Below are 17,742 nucleotides of genomic sequence, written 5' to 3'. Positions count from 1 at the left end.
CGATCTGACAAACCATTTCTGTATGGATCTGGCTTTGTGCACAGGGGGCATTGTCATGCTGAAACAGGAAAGGGCCTTCCCCAAACTGTTGGCACAAAGTTGGAAGCACAGAATAGTCTAGAATGTCATGCTGTAGTGTTAAAATTTCCCTTCACCAGAACTAAGGGGCCCGAACCATGAAAAACAGCCCCAGACCATTATTCCTCCTCCACCAAACTTTACAGTTGGCACTATGCATTGGGGCAGGTAGGGTTGTCCTGGCATACGCCAAACCCAGTTGCATCCGTCAGACTGCCAGATGGTGAAGAGTGAGAACGTGTTTCCACTGCTCCAGAGTCCAATGGCTGTGAGCTTTACACCACTCCAGCTGACGCTTGGCATTGCGCATGGTGATCTTTGGCTTGTTTGCGGCTACTCGGACATGGAAACCCATTTCATGAAGCTCCCGACTAACAGTTCTTGTGCTGACGTTGCTTCCAGAGGCAGTTTAGAACTTGGTAGTGAGTGTTGCAACCGAGAACAGACGATTTGTACGTGCTACGCATTTCAGCACTCGGTGGTTCAATTCTGTGAGCTTGTGTGGCCTACCGCTTTGTGGCTGAGCCGTTATTGCTCCAAGACATTTCCACTTCACAATAACAGCACTTACAGTTAACCGGGGCAGCTCTAGCAGGGCAGAATTTTGACAAACTGACTTGTTGGAAAGGTGGCATCCTACGACTGTGCCATGTTGAAAGTCACTGAGCTCTTCAGTAAGGCCATTCTTCTGCTAATTGTTGTCTATGGAGATTGCATGGCTGTGTGCTAGATTTTATACACCTGTCAGCAATGGGTGTGGCTGAAATAGCCAAATCCACTAATTTGAAGGGGTGTCCACATAATTCTGTATATACAGTTGAAGTCAGAAGTTTTAAAACTCCACAGTTTTAAAACTCCACAAATGTATTGTTAACAAACTATAGTTTTGACAAGTCGGTTAGGACATCTACTTTGTGCATGACACAAGTAATTTTTCCAACAATTGTTTGCAGACAGATTGTTTCACCTATTATTCATTGTATCACAATTCCAGTGGGTCAGAAGTTTACATATACTAAGTTGACTGTGCCTTTAAACAGCATGGAAAATTACAGAAAATTATGTCATGGCTTTAGAAGCTTCTGATGGGCTAATTGACATCATTTGAGTCAATTGGAGGTGTACCTGTGGATGTATTTCAAGGCCTACTTTCAAATTCAGTGCCTCTTTGCTTGACATCATGGGGAAATCAAAAGGAACCAGCCAAGACCTCAGAATAAAATTGTAGACCTCCACAAGTCTGGTTCATCCTTGGGAGCAATTTTCAAACGCCTGAAGGTACCACATTCATCTGTACAAACAATAGTACGCAAGTATTATCACCATGGGACCATGCAGCCGTCATACCGCTCAGGAAGAAGATGCGTTCTGTCTCCTAGAGATCAACGTACTTTGGTGTGACAAGTGCAAATCAATCCCAGAACAACAGCAAAGGACCGTGTGAAGATGCTGGAGGAAACAAAGTATCTATATCCACAGTAAAACGAGTCCTATATTGACCTAATCTGAAAGGCCGCTCAGCAAAGAAGAATCCTCTGCTCCAGAACCGCCATAAAAAAGCCAGACTACAGTTTGCAACTGCACATGGGGACAAAGATCATACTTTTTGGAGAATTGTCATCTGGTCTGATGAAACAAAAATATAACTCTTTTGCCATAATGACCATCGTTATGTTTGGAGGAAAAAGGGGGAGGCTTGCAAGCCGAAGAACACCATCCCAACTGTGAAGCACGGGGGTGGCAGCATCATGTTGTGGGGGTGCTTTGCTGCAGGAGGGACTGGTGCACTTCACAAAATAGATGGCATCATGAGGACAGAATATTATGGGTATATATTGAAGCAACATCTCAAGACATCATTCAAGAAGTTAAAGCTTGGTCGCAAATGAGTCTTCCAAATGGACAGTGACCCCAAGCATACTTCCAAAGTTGTGGCAAAATGGCTTAAAGACAACAAAGTCAAGGTATTGGAGTGGCCATCACAAAGCCCTGACCTCAATCCTATCGAAAATTTGTCGGCAGAACTGAAAAAGCGTGTACGAGCAAGGAGGCCTACAAACCTGACTCGGTTACACCAGCTCTGTCAGGAGGAATGGGCCAAAATTCACCCAACTTATTGTGGGAAGCTTGTGGAATGCTACCCAAAACATTTGAACGAAGTTAAACAATTTAAAGGCAATGCTACCAAATACTAATTGAGTGTATGCAAACTTCTTACCCACTGGGAATGTAATGAAAGAAATAAAAGCTGAAATAAATCTTCTCTCTACTATTATTCTGACATTTCACGTTCTTAAAATAAAGTGGTGATCCTAACAGGGAATTGTTACTAGGATTAAATGTCAGGAATTGTGAAAAACTGAGTTAAAATGTATTTGGCTAAGTTGTATGTAAACTTCCAACTTCAACTGTATAGTGTACATCTGACTTTCTCCAAGTGATCTGGCCATGACTGTGCGAGAGGGAGGTTAGGAGTTGAGGCAGATGGTGTGTCTAGCTAGGCTCGTGCCTTTCTAATTCTTTGTCTTTGTCGTTATCGTTGAACGGTGGAAACCTGAACACCACAATTACGCTGTCAGCCACAGAACAGTGACAAGCATAGATGACTAATCTAAACTGGCGAGTGACTGTCAATGCCTGGGTCATTTCTCCCCCATTATCTGTAAGATGACCTGGCAGGAAATGGCAGTGGTTGTGACTGAATGGAACACCATGTCCAATCAGGGCTTCCTCTGACGGTGGGGAATGTTTTGACTGGGAATACCTGGGTCTGAAGGCTTTTTAGGTTTTCCGTCTTTCGCTTGTTTGGGTTGTATGAGTCAGTTAGTAGATCAGTCCTAGAGTGGCCCGGTATGGTTAAGCTCTATTGGTGATAATGTCTACAGTGTAAAAGTCCTGTCTATACAACGTACAATCTTTTGGTGATACTGGTATAAACTGCCAAAATGGACTGATTGCAGAGAATAGGCCAAGATACTGGAGTGAATGTCAAGCATCTCTTTCTCACTCTGAAGGCATGTATTCCGTATATACTTTGTAGTCATTCTCTCGCTCTCCTTTCCCTCTTTGATTCTCAATTGACGTGTGTAGTTAATCAATGGTTGAATATTTAAGATATTGTACATAAACTAACTCTCTCACTTTCCCTTCCTGTCTCAGATGACATTGAGCCAGTGGACAGCATGTACGAGACAGAGGCCCACCTCCCGGCAGGAGGGGTTGATAGTGGGGAGGAGGAGACCGAGGATAGCATCATGTCCCCCATCTCCGTAGGACCCCTGTCCCCGCACCCCAACAACCACCACCACCATCCCCACCACCATCCCAGCCACCGTCATCACCACGAGATCCCCTTCACGCCCAGGGAAGGCTCGCCCTACAAGGTGCCCGGCGACATTCCCGGCGACCTGGAGCTGCGCGAGTCCTCGGTGCCCGGAGCAGGCCTGGGGATATGGGCCAAAACCCGGATCGGGATGGGAGAGCACTTTGGACCTCACAGCGCACTGCAGAGTGCCACGGTCAAAGACAGCTCCTTCGGATGGGAGGTAGGTCATTGTTCTGTAGGCATTCTGTAGATGTCTTTACTATGTGATTTAGCTCTCACACCCAGTTTGTACCCAGCAAACCAACATTGGTTCTGTGAAAATTCCAAGAACTTTCATTAGGTTGTTGCAAATGTTCTCATAACACAAAAACTGGACAGTTGTGCTGATGATTATACAAAGTTTGTATAAAACATTCGACACAGAACTATTTGCATTATCGTGGAAGTAATGTTTTTAGAACCAATCTGGATCATCATGTCATATCCTTACAGAATAACTTATTAACAGACTCACAGGAATGTTTCTTGTTTGTTGTTATAGGTTTTAGTAGTAATATCAACATTAGCAGAATGTTCCAGGAATGTTTCTTGTTTGTTGTTATAGGTTTTAGTAGTAATATCAACATTAGCAGAATGTTCCAGGAATGTTTCTTGTTTGTTGTTATTGGTTTTAGTAGTAATATCAACATTAGCAGAATGTTCCAGGAATGTTTCTTGTTTGTTGTTATAGGTTTTAGTAGTAATATCAACATTAGCAGAATGTTCCAGGAATGTTTCTTGTTTGTTGTTATTGGTTTTAGTAGTAATATCAACATTAGCAGAATGTTCCAGGAATGTTTCTTGTTTGTTGTTATAGGTTTTAGTAGTAATGTCTTCAACATTAGCAGAATGTTCCAGGAATGTTTCTTGTTTGTTGTTATAGGTTTTAGTAGTAATATCTCCATCAACATTAGCAGAATGTTCCAGGAATGTTTCTTGTTTGTTGTTATAGGTTTTAGTAGTAATATCTCCAACATTAGCAGAATGTTCCTATAATATTTCCTCAGAATCACTTCTATTGTTCCCACATTTTGTTGCTGCTGCATGTTCTAAGAACATTGTGTTATTACATTACCTGGAAACATAAGAAGAGCGTTTGGGGAATGTTCTGTGGTGGTTGTTACAGATGTTGTGGAAAACATTTTAGTGAACTTTAGCAGAACATTCCAGGGATATTTAATCTAAAACGTTTGCTGGATATTAGATTAAACCCTAAGTAGAACTGAATGGGAATCTTAGATAATGTTCTGGGGAAATGTTCCCGGCTTGCTGGGTAGCTTTACAGTACCTGTAAAGAGTGATAAATATTCGGACACAGTCTGAAATGACAAAATTGCAAATTAAGGGTCTTTTTCTGAGGTGCAACCTTTGAAGTGAACGGCACTAGGAATGATTCGTTGTTAGCTCCTTAGCCAAATGCAACCACCTAGCTGCCAAATGAAGACGCTCTTTCCGTTTGCATTTCATACTACCATTGGATGTCATCTTTGAACCGGCCCAGCACCCTCTCTTTAAATTCAATCAGTCGCCAATGTTGGAAAATCTAACTGATTAATGGAGGTATCGGCTTTTCGGTGCCGCCTCCCCCCGTCGGTCTGCCGGAGCTCACCCGTTTGGTCACGCCACACGATATGGAAATCGAAGAAGCGTGCAGCCAGGGTCGTTGCAGCTAGTTTGTATTGAACTATACATTTTCATTTCAACATGACATTAGAGGATATTGAAGTTGGGCTCTCTCTCTCTCTCTCTCTCTCTCTCTCTCTCTCTCTCTCTCTCTCTCTCTCTCTCTCTCTAGTAGAATGGTCCAGGCCTGCTTCTCATTTCAGCAGACTGCCATTTTGGTAATTCACATATATTGTATAGTCTGATATTATAGCGTTACCTTCACATGTAATTACACATCACGTCACTAAAAGGTTGGGTATAGTTTGGAGGTAGCCACTTCAGACAGGGTGTACTGTACAGTATGTAGGCTGGCTGAGCCAACCACAGTATGCAGTTGCTGGGTATAACCATAGTCTTGTGTAACACTAGCAGACGTGTGCGCTCCCTGCAATGTTTGAGTTTATTTTCCTATTTACAGGGACAGTTGACATGCTTCAACGTTTCAGTAAACGTGTCGGTGAGGGTCACATGCATGCTCAATCCTGTGAATTGTGTGTGTGAGGCTGATTATCCCCAGCATTCTGCCCATGCAATCCATCTCTGTCTCTCTCAAAGCAGTTTGGCTGGGAGTCATCAGCCTCGCTGCTCCTGCCTGACCCTGTACAACACTCATGTTTCAGGCTCAAAATGACTGCTTCGCTCAGCACGTTGATTTGGAGGGCTCGGCTTATGGCCTGCTGCTCGCTGGCGAGAGTACTGCCTAAAGAGGTCTGATAGCTCCATAACTAAGTCAGACTCCAGTCAGAGATCATTGTCTGTGTCTTTCATATACTATAATATAATACTATAATAGCAGTAAGCCAATAACGGAGCTAGTTGTGAGATCTAGTCAGGACCCCGTTCTAAATATATATTTCATTGAGTGTCAATTATTTTGGCTTCTCTCTCTCTCTCTCTCAGCGGGGCTCAGAGCAAAAGGCTCTTATCATAGATAGTCATAACAGCCTAGCCATCGATAGCCATCATGAGACTCCCCCAGGAACCCTCCCCAAACTGGTCTAAGATAAATATACAGGCCTAGAGAGAGAGGGATGGAGGGAACAAAGGGAGAAAGAGTGAGAGAAGGAAGACTGAGGGAGGGAACAGAGGGAGAGTGATGGTAGAGTGACAGGAGAGATGGGGCCCTAAGAAAGCAGGGGTTAGGGCTGTTAATGGGCCTTGATGGAGGAGGCCCCCTGTCTATATGTCTGTCTGTCCCCTCTAGCCCCAACTAAACGGGGGACATGTTTGTCTAAATGTGATCCTATATACCCAATGCTCAGTGGAGGGTTTTAATGCTAGTAGTCGTCATTGTGGGAATATTGAATGGGAGTTGAATGGATTGTGTATATACTGTAAGGTGTAGTGTGGATATGGATCCACCTATAGAATGAGTGTTGGTTGGAGTAATAGCACAGACTGGCGTGTAATAATATCGGTGTGGGTAGTATGTGGAGTTAAGATGAAGTATGGTTGGTGTGTGTGTGTGTGTGTGTGTGTGTGTGTGTGTGTGTGTGTGTGCGTGTGTGTGTGTGTGTGTGTGTGTGTGTGTGCTGTGTGTGTGTGTGTGTGTGTGTGTGTGTGTGTGTGTGTGTGTGTGTGTGTGTGTGTGTGTGTGTGTGTGTGTGTGTGTGTGTGTGTAATTGCCCATACAAAAAAATATTGCAGTTAGAGTGCTGTATAACTGCAGTGTGCTGCAAATACCGCAACAAAAATAATGTTGTTTCTTTTTTACTGCAGTAATTATGCAGTGTAACTGCAGTTAGTTCAATTCTGCAATTACTCTATCCAAAATAACACAGTCGACAGCCCAAATAAATGCTTCACACTTTTACTATAGTTTCAAACCAGCAATCTTTTTGTAAGCGTGGGCCGTGAGAGTTAATACGCTGAGTGTGAATGGGGCTCAATGGGTGAAAGCTCAGGTGTGTGTGTCTGTGTGTCTTAGTGTGTTTGTGTGTGTCTTAGTGTGTATATGAGTTTATGTGTGCGTGTTAGAAATTGTGTGTGTGTGTATGTCTCTTGAAGTCTGTGTGTGATCAGTCCAACGCCACCATCCATTCCTGGATAATTAGAATGATCCAGAAGAGAGAAGAGAAGGAAGTCCAGTCTTGTCTGTCCCAGGGCGTTGGGCGATGGCGAGGTGTTAACTCAGACAGGGGCGGAAATCGCGGGGGGGGGACGGGGGGGACACGACCCCCCCATCCTGGGAAAAATATCATTTGTCCCCCCCAATATATCACTGAAACATAACTATGTAATTTAAATAATATTAATAATACGCAATGAAAGCAATTGTGCTGATTATAGACACTTAATAGCGCGTTTTTAAGTTTCAAAAGATTGCGACCCCCCCACCCTTTTCCTCACAATGGTTTGATCCACTGGCAAGGTAACAGAGGGGTCGTAGCCACTGTCTGAAAGGCACTCAATGAACGTAACTGATGTAAAGTTAATCCAGTCAATCGCGCACACACACTAGCTGAATATGCAGAGCTAGCGCGCAAATATGAACTATTAAGCTAGCTAGTACCTATTCCATTTATGTGGCCTCGTCAAAGATGGAATCTTTGCTATCGTCAATTTATTCCGAGATCAGCATGCAGATGATGTAAGTTAGTGCTTCAAAGTCCCTGTGATAAGGTTAGCAATAAACTGAAGTCCAAACTGAACAGAACTACACTCTCTTCTACCATTGTCTTAAATATATTTAATGGTCTCGTTGCAAAAGCTAAATTGTCGCAAGGGAACTTTTATTTATTTATTTTATTTAACCCGGGTAGCAAAGATTATAGCAAACACCACTGAAACTGAATTGGTGCTCGCTAGCTTTGCAAATTCAGCTATTGTTGGAAGCCAGCCAATATGAAACAAACTATTAAAATTACAAAAGGTTGCAGCATATGTTGTGTAAATGGTGAACTCATACAGCTGTCAACTCTTGTCATTTTAATCCGTTTCACATTTGCTAGCTACCTTTTAGATCGAAGCCCAAATAGAATGATAAAAGATAAGATGATAGAAGCCCATCTCCTACTGTAAATAACCTACACACTGTGTGTGTGTGTAGCCAGCCAGCCAGGTAGAAAAATGGCAGAAAAATAAAAGACGGACATCAGAGTATTTTTCAGTACACCAAACGGCAAAGTAAGAAGCCTAGTAGCCTAATATCTCAAAGACTAGTTGATAAAATGTTCATAAGAAAGAAATGAAATTCTAATGGAAATGTTTCACAATGATGTCATTAGGCAGAGCAGGCAACAGATGGCACACAGACAGCAGAGTTGGGGACAGATATGCAGGGACAGACTGGCAGAGACAGGGAGTCTCAGGTAAGTTTGTTGAGTCTTTGTTTGGCAACATTATGAAAGGTTCTCCATTTTTTTTACTTGTAAAATAGGAACATAATTGGAAAATGCCATGGATACCCCCACTCTCAACTTAAACTGGTGACTGAACTAAGATTTGTTAAAGGCAATGGTATTGCTGTTGTGAGTAGTTGTGTAGTTTTGGGTACCGGTAGTTAGGAGTACGGCAAACACCTTATTTCTTTGGTTCCTCAATATACATTTACCATATTACAATGTAGGCTATGTGTTACAGCACTACTTTTGGTGTCCCCCTCAGGAATTGCTCTTGAGAAAATTTCATGTAATTGTCCCCCCCAAAGTTGATATCAGATTTTCGCCCCTGAACTCAGATGCATTTCCCCGAGACGGACAGCTCAATCTAGGAGATGCTTAGCTTGGGGCAACGTCCATTCAGCCTGTCTCTCTGCTCCCCCCACTGGAACAGCAGAGCCACCCGCAGTCATCCATTTAAAAGCTGTTATGCTCTTCTTTATCACATCATAATATAACTCCCTGTCTCCGCACAAGGGCCATTTCAATCAAGCCACAAGCACAGGCCCCTGCCTGGAAGCCCTCTCTGCTAGGGGACAGGAGAGAAGGGGAAGGATCCTACAGAGTGAAACGATTTATTGTGAGTGCAGTGATTGGCCATGGATCAGGTATTGACAGGAACAGGTGGGCGTACAGGTGGATGTTCACTGCTGCTCCTCTCTCCTGTTCTTCACCCCCAGCACACTGTAGCACACTGTCAGTTCAAACTCCCTCTGAGAGAGAAAGGGGAAGGTGGAGGGCACTGTGAGAGAGGACAAAAGGAAGTGTCTATTTTTTCATAAGGGTGTGTGTGTTGGTAAGCATGTGTGGTGTTGCATGAATAGATATTGTATGTGTCAAGTGTGTGTGTTGGTTTTATGAAAGCATGTGGTGTGTTTACCATATACATTCTGTGTGTGTGTGTGTGTGTGTGTGTGTGTGTGTGTGTGTGTGTGTGTGTGTGTGTGTGTGTGTGTGTGTGTGTGTGTGTGTGTGTGTGTGTGTGTGTGTGTTTAAGGATGTGTAAGCCCCATATCCACCTACTAAGACTTACAGAAGGATGTCGCAGCATTGAAACAAAGGGAGAGATGTCCGTGATCCAAACTGTAAGAGAACAGAATCAAATATCTTTGTTTTGTCTCAGACTGCAGATGGAAATTAGCAAAGCTCCAAATCAAACAAGCGCAGATGCTTTCCAAAGCTACACTACCGGTCAAAAGTTTTAGAACACCTACTCATTCAAGGGTTTTTCTTTATTTTTACAATCCTCTACATTGTAGAATAATAGTGAAGACATTACAACTATGAAATAACACATATGGGATCATGTAGTAACCAAAAAAGTGTTCAACAAATCATAATCTATTTTATATTAGAGATTCTTCAAATAGCCGCCCTTTGCCTTGATGACAGCTTTGCACACTCTTGGCATTCTCTCAACCAGCTTCACTTGTAATGCTTTTCCAACAGTCTTGAAGGAGTTCCCACATATGCTGAGCACTTGTTGGCTGCTTTTCCTTCACTCTGCGGTCCAACTCATCCCAAACCATCTCATATTCCAAAACCTATCGATAGAGGACACATTTTTTGCCAATTTTGATGCAAGGAAATATAACCAATTTTCAGTAAGGCCCTCCGGACCTCTTTGGAGACCGAATGCGGCCCCCAGGGCAAAATGATTTCGACAACCCTGATCTAAAGACTATCAGTAACATTTCCAGCCATTTCAAATACATTGTCCGTGATTGAGCTAGAATAGTCTCAAGAGTGCAACCCCCGCCCATCTGACACTCCAGGCAGACTAGAGCATATGATAAAAGGAAAATTTTTAAATACTATATGAACCCTGGTCTGGTAGACTGAAGAAGAAGAAGCCACATGAGTTGAGCTCTTCAGGTTAATGGCTCATTAGCATAGTATTTTACTAATCACATCAGAGCCTGACTCTGACGAGGTCTAAAGAGCAGCTCTTCAGGTTAATGGGTCATTAGCATAGTATTTTACTAATCACATCAGAGCCTGACTCTGACGAGGTCTAAAGAGCAGCTCTTCTGAAGGCCACTCCAAAAGGGAAAAAGCTGAATGATTAAGTATTTCATGTATATTTAGGAAAAAGCATTGGAAAGGGTAATTGTTTATTACCGCCATGTTAAATTAAACTGGAATTACATATATTTGATTATTATTTTTATATATACAGTACCATTGAAAAGTCTGGACACACCTACTCATTCAAGGGTTTTCTTTATTTTTTACTATTTTCTACATTGTAGAAAAACAAATCAAAATATATTTTAAACCAAAATATTTGTTATATTTGAGATTCTTCAAAGTAGCCACCCTTTGTCTTGATGACAGCTTTGCACACTTTGCACACATGCTTTTCCAACAGTCTTGAAGGAGTTCCCACATATGCTGAGCACTTGTTGGCTGTTTTTCCTTCATATCAAGCCATCTCAATTGGGTCACTACAATGACTTCAATAGTTAATTATTATTATTCATATTCATATTACCTAAATGTTTGTTTCTATACGTTTATCTCCAGGTTTCTTTTTAAGATGGTAATGTTAATGTTCCATTGACAAATTGTGAGGAGTAATGTTGGAAATTGTGTTTCCTTTCCCACTGTATAGCACCATGCAATGAATATTAATCTTGTGGTATTTAACAACCCTATTTACCAACACTGTGGTTTTCTATATCATGATTATATATGTTTAAAAGAAACCCAAGTTTACACATGAAAAATAATACAGCAGCTTCAGTCCTGAGGTTGTAATGTCTTCCATTCACGTTCATTTTATGTAGGTTTTAAACATGCTATTAGCCAATTTAATCCAATTTCCCCAGCCTTCGGAGCACTCCAGTGGAACATATTAGAACTAACATTGAACATATGGGCACTGTTGCCATAGAAACAGCACCGCAGTTACTTAGGAGGTATTAAAGAAATACGCTTTTTGTTTTTACATCTCTCGTCCTCTCGAACCGATGTCAATTATGCCCCCGAACATGGTAATTGATAACGAGAAAGCAAGCAGGAAATTAAATGTCAGGTTTGATTAGAACACTGATGCCTTATCATTTGTTCATAACTCATTACCAGCATCTGTTAATTCATCTCTAGACCCCCAGATGAAATGAAAGAGTTTCTCAGGAGGAAGTGAACGGGGGAGAAAGTCATCAGTCTTTGATGGAGTAGTCGAGCTCTATAAATATTGTCCCTCCAAGTTGTTGATGTTATTATTCAGTAATTGGTTCCTGCGCTCTCGCGGACTTTGAGACACTTTGTCTCTCAATAGTCTCTTGTCTTGCTTCAAACTCCAGCCCTTCCAGTCTCTCCACTCCAGTCTCTTTACCTTCTATTTGCCCCTGCGCGTACCTAGCAGAGACATGCTTTAGCTAATGCTCAGGTGCTTATGTGTTCCTAAACATTCATTTAACGGCTGTTCTCCCATGGACACGGGTGTTCTCCCATGTTCTTGGTGGCCAAACGCAGGTAACTGCTGCCCAATTCCTCCCCTACCTCCTCCCTCGTCTGTATCCCAGTGAAAACCCATCATTCATGGCTGTCTTGATGAATAGCCACTTCATGTCCGCGTTAGCCCCGGGCCATAGTAGACAATGGTATTCCTCTGTTGCCGGGCCAGAAAATACTGTTTACGTTGTTAATTAGATTGATGCTTACATTTGGAAATGCGACTTGGTACTGCATGATAGCATTCACCCACTCTCCATTCACCTCTCCTTTTAGCACCAAACATTTCATGAATTAGCCATGAAGCGGCTTTCATTTTCTTCTCGGCTCACCTGCTTGCTTGGTTGCTTTCCCAGCATGTTTTCCATGTGGAAAAGTGTGTGTGTGTGTGTGTGTGTGTGTGTGTGTGTGTGTGTGTGTGTGTGTGTGTGTGTGTGTGTGTGTGTGTGTGTGCGAAACAGAAAGAGAAAGCGTACGTGTGTGTATGAGAGAAAGCGTGCATGTGTGTGTGTGAGAGAGAGAAAGCGTGCGTGTGTGTGTATGAGAGAGAGAAAGCGTGTGTGTGTGTATGAGAGAAAGTGTGTGTGTGTGTGTGTGTATGAGAGAAAGCGTATGTGTGTGTATGAGAGAAAGCGTGTGTGTGTATGGGAGAAAGTGTGTGTGTGTGTATGAGAGAAAGCGTGTGTGTGTGTGTGTATGAGAGAAAGCGTGCGTGTGTGTATGAGAGAAAGCGTGCGTGTGTGTATGAGAGAAAGCGTGCGTGTGTGTGTGTGTGTGTGTGTGTGTGAGAGAGAAACAGAGAAAGAGAGAGAGAGTGACACCCATATGTGTTTTAGTGGAAGGCGAGGTGTCAGAGTAGGGTTTGGCACAGCCATACGGCGAGGGCTTACCCAGCTTAAAGTGCCACACACAACAGACAACTCACTTACCTGCCTCACCACCACAGTTACTGCCCGTACAGGGACAGACTTGTCCCAGGCCCCCAGACAAACCCTCTGTTGTTCCCCTAACCACCCTGTCTCCTCCAAATTAAAGAAAGAGTTTAACTTTCAGTCCCCACACAACCCGCTTTTATGGGCTTGAAGTATTTCTTAAATATTTCCAGGAAAGGGAATAGAGGTGCTAGCCTATTAATCGGGTACCCGTGGCCTTCTGATCACCACGCATAACACCGACAACGTCGCAATAACGGAAGATTTAGATGACGGAAGTGAGAATGCATTGTTGTACCATGTTGGGGATCTTGGACTTTGTTTTAATTAAAACAACCACTCTCCAAGTGTCCACACACACACTGGAAAACAGACAGACCTCTCCTCAAGTTGACTATTTAGAATAACAGCACGGCCCGAGAAGCAAAGCGTAATGACGATATACCATTTGAAAAACAGTGTTGAATTGTTGAAGTGTCAAACTGGTCTTTATTTTGGAAAGGGTGCAGAGTCGGTCGACTGATTTATGGTCATATCCTCCTACACTGTCATTGAGGGGGTAGATTTGCCTATACAGTCTTTTTCTCTCTCTCTTTTTTCTCTGTGTCTCTGTGTCTCGCTCTACTTTTTTGTCTGTGCTGTGTCTCTCTGTCTCTCTTTATTCTCTGTGTCTCTGTGTCTCTCTGTCTCTCTTTATTCTCTGTGTCTCTGTGTCTCTCTGTCTCTCTCTCTCTCTCTGTCTCTGTCTCTCTCTCGTCTCTGTGCTCTCTGTCTCTCTTTCTCTGTGCTCTGTGTCTCTCTCGTCTCTCTGTGTCTCTCTCTCTCTGCTCGTCTCTGTGTCTCTCTCTTTTTCTCTGTGTCTCTGCTCTCTCTTTTGCTCTGTGGCTCTGTGTCTCTCTCTCTCTTTTTCTCTGTGTCTCTCTCTCTTTTTTTCTCTGTGTCTCTGTCTCTGTGTCTCTTTTTTTCTCTGTCTCTCTGTGTCTCTGTGTCTCTCTCTCTTTTTTCTCTGTGTCTCTCTGTCTCTGTGTCTCTCTTTTTTTTCTGTCTGTCTCTCTTTTTTCCTCTGTGTCTCTCTTTTTTTCTCTGTATCTGGGTCTCTGTGTCTCTCTGTTTTTCTCTGTCTCTGTGTCTCTGTGTCTCTCTCTCTCTTTTTCTCTGTGTCTCTATCTCTCTGTCTCTCTGTCTCTCTCTCTCTCTCTCTCTCTCTCTCTCTCTCTCTCTCTCGGCTTTAGAAGCTTCTGATAGGCTAATTGACATAATTTGAGTCAATTGGAGGTGTACCTGTGGATGTATTTCAAGGCCTACCTTCAAACTCAGTGCCTCTTTGCTTGGCATCATGGGAAATCAAAAGGAATCAGCCAAGACCTCAGAAAAAAAATTGTAGACCTCCACAAGTCTGGTTCATCCTTGGGAGCAATTTCCAAATGCCTGAAGGTACCACGTTCATCTGTACAAACAATAGTACGCAAGTATAAACACCATGGGACCACGCAGCCGTCATACCGCTCAGGAAGGAGACGCCTTCTGTCTCCTAGAGATGAACGTACTTTGGTGTGAAAAGTGAACAACAGCAAAGGACCTTGTGAAGATTCTGGAGGAAACAGGTACAAAAGTATCTATATGCACAGTAAAACGAGTCCTAGAACCTGAAAGGCCGCTCAGCAAGGAAGAAGCCACTGCTGCAGAACCGCCATAAAAAAGCCAGGCTACGGTTTGCAACTGCACATGGGGACAAAGATCATACTTTTTGGAGAAATGTCCTCTGGTCTGATGAAACAAAAATAGAACTGTTTGGCCATAATGGCCATCGTTATGTTTGGAGGAAAAAGGGGGAGGCTTGCAAGCCGAAGAACACCATCCCAACCGTGAAGCACGGGGGTGGCAACATCGTGTTGTGGGGGTGCTTTGCTGCAGGAGGAACTGGTGCACTTCACAAAATAGATGGCATCATGAGGACAGAAAATTATGTGGACATATTGAAGCAACATCTCAAGACATCATTCAGGAAGTTAAAGCTTGTGTCACGTCCTGACCAGTAAAGGGGTCTATTTGTTATTGTAGTTTGGTCAGGACGTGGCAGAGGGTATTTGTTTTCATGGTTTTGTGTATATGTTTAGATAGAGGGATATTTTGTGTAGAGTGTTTCTGGGGTTTATTGGTGTAAGTGTCGATGTAGAGGGGGTAGTTGATTTAGGTGGTTCGGGGTGTGTGTGTATTGTAGAGTGGTATTTGATTTATGTGTTCCGGGGTGTTGGGTATGTTCTTGTGTTTGTATTTCCGTGTTTAGCGTTATGCCTTACAGGACTGTCTTTCGGCGTTGTGTTTTTGTATCCGTGTTTGTTTTTGGTTTCCCTTCTTTGTCCTAATAAAAGAAGATGAGTGTACATATACCCGCTGCGTTTTGGTCTCAACCCTACGATTACCGTGACAGAACCTCCCACCAAAAACGGACCAAGCAGCGGAGGAGGGAGCAGCAGCAGTACTCAGTAGAATCGTGGACATGGGAGGAAATTCTGGACAGGGCTGGACCTTGGCACCAGGCTGGGGAATACCGCCGCCCACTGGAGGAGATAGAGGCAGCCAAGGCGGAGTGACGCCGATATGAGGCCTTGTACGCACCGATGGGGAAGCACGAGAGGTACCCCCAATAATTTTTTTGGGGGGGGCACACGGGTAGTTTGGCTGGGCCAAGGGTGATCCCTAAGCCAGCTCCCTGTGTTTATTATGGGAAGCATTTGGAGTGGAGAGCGCCGGAGTATGCTGTAGTGCGCACGATCTCGCCCATGTGCACGCACAGTCCGGTGCGAGCGATCCCAGCCCCTCACAAGTGCCCTGCTAGAGTAGGCATCGAGCTTGGAAGGAGGATGCCTGCACAGTGCATCTGGCCACCAGTGCGCCTCCTAGGCCCAGGCTACCCTACGCCTGCTCTACGCACGGCAACCATCAGGCCTCTGCACAGCCCAGGTCGCCCTGTACCAGCACTCTGCTCGTGCAGGGCTGCTATTACCATCCAGCCAGGACGGGTTGTGCAAGAGGTGCGCTCCAGACCTCCATTGCTTACCCATGGCCCGATGTATCTGGTTCCTGCTTCTCGTGCTGGCCCTGAGGTGCGAATCCCTAGTCTGGCACGTCCAGTACCCACACCACGCACCACGCCTCAAGCGCGTCAGCCTAGTCCAACTCGGCCTGTTCCTGCTCCCCGCACTAGCCCTGAGGTGCGTGTCTCCAGGCTGGTACCTCCACTACCAGCCCCACGCATCAGGCTTCCAGTGCGTCAGCCCAGTCCAACTCGGACTGTTCCGGCTCCCCGCACTAGCCCTGAGGTGCGTGTCTCCAGGCTGGTACCTCCACTACCAGCCCCATGCATCACTACCAGCCCCACGCATCACACACACACACACACACACACACACACACACACACACACACACACACACACACACACACACACACACACCTAAAAGTCATCAAGGTGTCATTGCAACTTTCTGATGCCACACATATGATATAAATATGAATTACATTTGTTCAACATTGATGGTCAACATGTACTTTGATAAAATACACTGTATGACCAAAAGTATGTGGACACCTGCTCGTTGAACATCTCATTCCAAAACCACAGGCATTAACATGGAGTTGATCCCCCCTTTAATGCAATAACAGCCTCCATTCTTCTGGGAAGGCTTTCCACTAGATTTTGGAACATTGCTACGGGGGCTTGCTTCGATTCAGCCACAAGAGCATTAGTGAGGTGCACTTGTCACTTGTCAGCAACGGGTGTGGCTGAAATAGCCAAATCCACTAATTTAAAGGGGTGTCCACATACTTTTGCATATATAGTGTAGTTCTGAGTGGCTGATCTTTTCCAAAATGGTGATTGTGGAATGTTGCCATCAAGACACTGAGAGGACGCACTTGATTCTTTTAAGAGGCACTGCCTCCTTCTGGGTACATTCTTTATTGACCCCCCCCACACCCCCACCCTTGCTCTCTTTCCTCCTCCTCCGCTTTTCCTTGGCCACTCTCTCCTTCTTTTCTCCCTTCCTGCCTCCTGATCTTCTCCTGGGCTCCAGGATCTTCTAATTCGGCCTCATCAGTGAAGTAATTTAGCCGGCATAGCTTGGTTTCTATTACGCAGCGAACACCTTATTGTCCCGCGCAGCTCTAGCCCAGATAAACTCTCAGATGGATCAAAGTCTGCATGACCTTTAACAAACCCAGATCCCCCCCACCCCACCTCTTCCAAACTCATTTCTGGAGGGTTTGAGTGGGCCTGAGGAGAGGGAGATGGAGCGGAGAGGGGTTGGCGAGGGGTGTAGTTCAGAGAGGCTTGAGCGAACGTGAGAGGGACAGGGAAGAGTGATTAGGATGCCTGACTGGCCTTGTCTGTATTTTACAGTGGCACTTGGGGAAAGGGCCAAAATAAATGCTCCTCAAGCAAAGCATCCAGCTGTGTGCATTAGGGTGGGCGACTGAGGTGGGATCCTCACATACAGTGAGCTCCAGTTGTCCCAAATGTAATATATTATACTCAGCAATATTATTTACACAAATAGGGTATTTGATTGACAACGATCCCCATAGAACAGGGGCCTTACCGTGATGGGGACATTATGCTGTCTTCATTCTCCTCCTCCCCACTCTCACCCACTCCCGCCCGGAGGTGGGCCTCTGTCTCGTGTAATTAGGGGTGATATATAGTACTTTCAATCAATCAAAATTTTTATTTTTATTACATTTACATTTACATTTAAGTCATTTAGCAGACGCTCTTATCCAGAGCGACTTACAAAATGGTGCATTCACCTTATGATATCCAGTGGAACAACCACTTTACAATAGTGCATCTAAATATTTTAGG

The 17,742-nt window shown here is 44.1% G+C and overlaps 1 protein-coding gene across 2 annotated transcripts in view; it reads left to right on the top strand.

The window, feature by feature from the left end:
* The window catches only part of LOC106566953 (histone-lysine N-methyltransferase PRDM16), a 419,760-nt gene that overhangs the window by 89,827 nt on the left and 312,191 nt on the right, over positions 1–17,742 (top strand). For both annotated transcript variants that reach the window (XM_082960172.1, XM_045693333.2), the window contains exon 2: positions 3,238–3,623. In XM_082960172.1, coding sequence (XP_082816298.1) covers positions 3,238–3,623 — 386 coding nt within the window. The remainder of the gene's footprint in view (positions 1–3,237; positions 3,624–17,742) is intronic.

This window comes from Salmo salar, chromosome 13 (genome assembly GCF_965601325.2).
Source record: "Salmo salar chromosome 13, fSalSal1, whole genome shotgun sequence".
NCBI lineage: Eukaryota > Metazoa > Chordata > Actinopteri > Salmoniformes > Salmonidae > Salmo > Salmo salar.
This window is presented reverse-complemented; position numbering and strand designations above follow the sequence as displayed.